The sequence below is a fragment of the Hipposideros armiger genome, unplaced genomic scaffold (assembly GCF_001890085.2).
Source record: "Hipposideros armiger isolate ML-2016 unplaced genomic scaffold, ASM189008v1 scaffold_814, whole genome shotgun sequence".
Taxonomy (NCBI): Eukaryota; Metazoa; Chordata; class Mammalia; order Chiroptera; family Hipposideridae; genus Hipposideros; species Hipposideros armiger.
The window spans coordinates 569303-575182 of record NW_017732164.1 but is presented as its reverse complement, the minus strand read 5'-3'; the positions used below and the strand labels follow the sequence as shown (position 1 = coordinate 575182).

The 5880-nt window shown below is 42.5% G+C and overlaps 1 protein-coding gene across 1 annotated transcript in view; it reads left to right on the top strand.

Moving 5' to 3' along the window:
- The window catches only part of HERC2 (HECT and RLD domain containing E3 ubiquitin protein ligase 2), a 156464-nt gene that overhangs the window by 70475 nt on the left and 80109 nt on the right, over window positions 1–5880 (top strand). The window contains exons 30-34 of the mRNA XM_019628905.1: window positions 1549–1682; window positions 2205–2378; window positions 2467–2603; window positions 2720–2871; window positions 3486–3677. Coding sequence (XP_019484450.1) covers window positions 1549–1682; window positions 2205–2378; window positions 2467–2603; window positions 2720–2871; window positions 3486–3677 — 789 coding nt within the window. The remainder of the gene's footprint in view (window positions 1–1548; window positions 1683–2204; window positions 2379–2466; window positions 2604–2719; window positions 2872–3485; window positions 3678–5880) is intronic.

The following is a 5880-nucleotide window of genomic DNA, read 5'->3' as shown; positions in this document are numbered from 1 at the left end:
TTTAGGGGTTCCGAGCCTACACGGCACCTCTTAAACTTTCTTGTCATGGGTTTATTTATTTAATTGTGTGATGCTGAAGCTGTTTTTCTTTTTTTAAAGAAAATTAAGTTACTTAGAAATAATATACTGGTGCTGTGTCAGGGATCTCTAAGGCCACCCCTAAATGAGGTGACTCGCTGGGAGGGCTCCATAGGACTCAGAAGCGGTTACAGTCGCGTTACAGTTTGTTACTGTGAGAGGATACAGGTGAAAATCAGTACAACGAAAGCTGGGTAGAGGGGAACTCCAGAGGAAACCAGGCCCAAGCTTCAGTGTCCCCTCCCAGTGGAGTCTCACAGTGATGTGTGACAACATGTGCGAAGGGCTGTCAGCCAGCAATGCTCACCAGAGCCTTGGTGTGTGTTGGGGTTGTTATTGGGGGTCAGCCACATAGACATAAGGGGCCTGTGTGATTACTCCCAGTGACTCAGACAGCGGCCCCCAGCGCAGAAAGTCACATCATTGATATGAATTCTGGTCAAACTGTAAACGTGTCCTAGGCCTCAGCACACAGGGACACTCTCAGGCAGAACACACCGGGCCAGCCAAAGGGACAGGCCTGCCTTGAGAATTTGCAGTGCTCCAGCAACCCAGACCTGCTGTGTTCATGCTGCTGCTTATTTATATTATATGCTGACAAGAATTAGACTAAAAGCCTGGAAAGAGACCAAAAAGATGGAAGAACACCACATACCATGCTGCAGATCCAATAGCAACTTTCCTAAGAGACTAATGCGGTAAAAGGCTTCCAGGATTCCAGTGCACCCTGGTGACAGTCTCCACTGCACTATCCCTGGGAGGGCAAGTTCAGGCCTGGGGACAAATGCAGCCTACTACTTGCTGTGCACTATCCATGAGCTAAGACCGGGTTTTGCATTTTAAATAAAAAACCAGAAGAATAATGTTTGACACATGAAAATTCTACGCAGTTGAAATCATGACATTCATAAATAAAGTTAGCTATTTTTTCATGTTGCGGCAGCAGAGTTGAAAATTTCCAATAGACTGAATGACTTGCAGAGAGTAAAATGTACACCATCTGGCCCTTTAAGAAAAAGTTGGGGGACCCCTGGCCTTCCCATTCTGAGGGCTCCTCCATGGTAGCACCTTGCTGTCCTTCTGTCCCTGACATGGAGTGGCAAAGTGTCATTCCTGGAGGTCATGTGTGAGTTGTTATGATAGTTGTACTTTTGTAGTTTGAACATTTCAGTTGACAGTGAATATTAAAATATTCATGTCCTTTGCCTTTGTGGAAATGTAAATATTTCTTAATTTAAAACTATATTTAAGTAAACAGTTTTTATAATGAATGATGTTTTTATTTTTTAAATTTTTAAATTTTTATTATTTTTTTTTAAGCTGAGCCATCCTGCCACCTGTTGGCAGCTCAGCGGCAGCTCAGCTCGGGCCGGACTCAAACCGCTATTGCTCAGAGCTCAAACTCTTGAGCAAGCTCTTAACCAACTGAGCCACTCGGCCGGCCCTAATGAATGATGTTTTTAAACACAGTTCCTAAGAAGCCAGAATCTACTGCTGATGAAGAAAAAATTGGGAATGAAGAGAGTGATTTGGAAGAAGCTTGCATTTTGCCTCACAGCCCTGTAAATGTGGACAAAAGACCCGTGACAATCAAATCACCCAAGGTGAAGTGCTTTCTGTGATTGTGAGACTGCTGACTAGGGACACAGCACTTAGCTAGAGAATGTACAAGTATTGTTACTTGGTCCTTAGGCATCGGTAGGGTAGGGAGTGTAATGGGTTATTGAAAGCATGGGTAACTGTGCCCCAGTGATGCTTAGTGGTGCTCTGGTCAGACCCATAGCTAGAGAAGGGTTTCCTTTACTTTTAGTAGTACAGTGTATCATCATTCATTTATTAGCCTTTGCTCCATAAACTGTCCTGGTCCCTAAGGCTATTAACATGGATGATAATGTAACTTTGTATGCCAAGTTAGCTGTTCCAAAGTACATAAATATAGACATTTTAAATTCATTTATAAGCCTATTTATGACATAGTTATTTTTATCATAACTTAGTTACTAAGTTTAAAGTATCTTACCAACTTGAGCAGACTGCATTTATATTGAATTTTATTTGCTGACTGTTTTAGAGCTCACGTCACTATCTGTAGGAGAAGCTCATGGTGCAGTGTTTTCCTTTGTCAGGATAAATGGCAGCCCCTGCTGAGCACAGTCACAGGGGTTCACAGGTACAAGTGGTTGAAGCAGAATGTCCAGGGTCTTTATCCGCAGTCCGCACTCCTCAGCACAATTGCTGACTTCGCCCTTAAAGAAGAGCCGGTGGACGTGGAGAAGATGAGGAAGTGCCTGCTGAAACAGGTACAGGCGCGGTGGGCCCCTTGGGTGGAGTGCTGCATGCGCTCGGCCCCTGACTGTGTGGGCTCCTGACTGCACATCTGTTTTGCAGTTGGAGAGAGCAGAGGTCCGCCTGGAAGGGATAGACACAATATTAAAACTGGCGACGAGAAACTCCTTACTCCCATCTGTGCAGTACGCTATGTTCTGTGGATGGCAGAGACTCATTCCGCAGGGGATTGACATAGGGTAAACCTTTGTGACACTTTTTCTTAATCAAGGGAGCTGTGCCAACAGCACAGTGTTCAATGAAAGTTAAAAGTCTGGCCATGTTCTAAGTAAAATTCTTCATCTTTGTTTGGAAGGGAACCCCTTACAGATTGCTTGAAGGATGTTGATTTGATCCCACCTTTCAATCGGATGCTGCTGGAAGTAACATTTGGCAAGCTGTATGCTTGGGCTGTTCAGAATATTAGAAATATTTTGATGGATGCAAATGCCAAATTTAAAGAGCTTGGTGAGTTAAAATAATCTGATGGTTAATAGGCTGTATTAAAATTGATGCTGAAATAATAATGTCAGTGATCTCAGTGTTATTTCATAGTTTGCCTCTAAATTACATGTTGTGGAAATTTGGAATGCCGATTAATGCTTTTGGGGAGACCTTGAATAACTTTGTACATTAGAATGATAATCTAGGCTGCTTTCAGCTTCCTTAGATTCTAAACAGAGCTTTCAGAATTTGTCAGAAGACACATCTTGTAGTGTCCTAATATAAAGCTTTGCTATGCTCACATTTTCATGTGGATCAATTACACCACACATCCTACAGTGCATATCCTGTATTAATACTTGATTTCTAAAGAGAACTGCTAGGATCTGGTTTGTGGAGGAGAAGTAAAATATATCTGTTATATTTGAAATGGAATGAGTAAGCCACCGGGCATGTTCAAAGGAGCGGTGTGGTGAGTTTGGTGGACCCGTGGTGACTGTGTGTGCGGCAGAACAGCACAGGCTGCTAGACATCCATTGAAAAACAGAGTTTCAAAAAATCGCTCCTACTCTCTGCGTCATGTATGTCCTTGTGTCCACATGGGCACAAGACTTCATGTGGGTGCCAATGTTTTTTAGGTATCCAGCCCGTCCCCCTGCAAACCATTACCAACGAGAACCCTTCAGGACCAAGCCTGGGGACTACCCCGCAAGCTCGCTTTCTCCTGGTGATGCTCAGCATGCTCACCCTGCAGCACGGGGCACGCACCTTGACCTTGCTGCTGAACTCTGGCACACTGGCCCTCGCACAGACAGCACTGCGGCTCATCGGTGGGTGACCTGCTCCAGCCCTCTGGGACCTCTGTGGGCATGCCAGCATTGTGCCTGAGACCTCCCCTTCCCCTCCCCCTTCCCTCTCCCTTCCTTCCCCCTCCTCCTCCTCACTCCCTCTCCCTCCCCCTTTCCTTCATTTATTTATTTGTGGTCAGATACAAATAACATAAAGTTTACCATTTTAACCACTTTTAAGTTTGTAATTCAGTGGCATGAAGCAGCCCTACAACGTCATACAAGCATTACCACGCTCTAGTTCCATAGCCTTTTCATTTCCCAAAATGCAAACCGAGACGCATTTGACACTGAGTCCAGATTACCCCCTTCCCCGGCTATTAGCCACCATAAATTTGCTTTGTGTCTCTGATTTGCCTATTCTGGATATTTCATGTAAATGAAATCATACAGTATTTTTGCCTTTTGTTTATGGCTTATTTCGTTTAGCGTGTATCAGTACTCCATTCCTTTTTATGGCTAAAAATATTGTAGAATTATACTGTGTTGTATTTATCCATTTGTCCACTGATGGACCTTTGGCTTGTTTCTGCCTTGCGGCCACTGTGAAATAGTACTGCTAGGGACATTTGTGTCCGGGTGTTCGTTTGAACACCTGTTTTGGTTCTTCTGTTATACCCCTCAGAGTGGAATTGCAGGGTCATGGGTCATCCTGTGTATAACTTCCACAGCTCCGCACTGTTTTTTACACCCCAGCAGCACTTGACCAGGGTCCCAGTCTCTTTACACCCTCGGCCACACTTTTTTTCCTGGATTAAGGCCACCATAGTTGGTGTAGAGTGGTATCTTCACTGCTGACAAATGATGTTGAGCCTCTTTATATGGCTTGTTGGTTGGTTGTACATCTTTCATGGAGAAATGACTAGTCAGATCCGTTGCCCAGTTTTGGATTGGGTTACGTATCTGTGTTGAGTTGTAGGAGTTGTTTCCATGCTGTTACCGGTTACATGACTTGAAAGTATTTTTTTCCCACTCTGTGGGTTGTGTTTTACTTTGATGCACAGAACTTTTAAATTTTATGAAGCTCATTTATCTATTTTTCTTTATTTTCTTGTGCTTTTGACATTATGTCCAAGAAACCATTGCCAAATTCTCATGGTCATGAGGATTACCCACTATGTTTTCTTATTTAAATTTTATAGTTTCAGTTCTTATATTTAGGTCTTTGGTTCATTTTTAGGTAACGTTTTAAAAACATGGTGTGAAGTAAGTGTTCATTTCATTTCTTTTGGTTACCCAGTTGTCCCAGTACATTCTTTGAAAAGATTCTTGTTTTCCTAAGGTCTTGGCACTCTTGTCAGAAATCATTTGATCTAGGGGTGGCTGGTTAGCTCAGTTGGTTAGAGCGCAGTGCTCATAACACCAGGGTTGCTGATTTGATGCCCACATAGGCCACTGAGCTGTGCCCTCCACAACTAGATTGAAACAACTACTTGACTTGGAGCTAATGGGTCCTGGAAAAAAAACTCTGTTCCCCAATAAAAAAATAAAAATAAAGTGGCTGGTCAACAAGGGACTTGCTAACGTGGATGATAAATCCAAACAAAGCCTTTGGGGGGGAAAAAAAAAAAGAAAAAAGAAATAATTTGACCTAGATATTTAGGTTTCTTTCGAGACTCTCAATCCAATTGTGTTGGTCTGTATGTCTGTCGTTATACCAATACCACATTGTTTTGAACACTGTAGCTTTGTGGTAAGCTTTGAAATTGACAGGTGAGTCCTCCAACTTTGTTCTTCTTTCTTGAGATTATTTTGGCTACTTTGGGTCCCTTGCATTTCCATATGAATCTCAGGTTTGGCTTTTCCATGTCTACAGAATAGGCTTTGGAATTTTCTAGGGATTGTATTGAATCTGTAAATTCTGTTGGTGAACATTGCTTTATTAACATTATTAAGTCTTTTATTCCACGAGCATGGGGTGACTTTGTATTTATTTGGGTCTTTTATTTCTTTGAGCATCATTTTATAGTTTTACTGGTAAGGCTGGCCTCATAGAGTGAGTTAGGAAGTGTTGCCTTCTATTTTTGGGAGGGTTACAGAATTGATGTTACTTCTTTCAGTGTTTGGTAGAATTCAGCAGTGCAGCCATCTGGTCCTGGGTTTTTCTTTGTTGGGAGGTTTTTGATTATTGAGTCAATCTCTTGTTATATAGGTCTATACACATTTTCTGGTTTTTTCTTGAGTC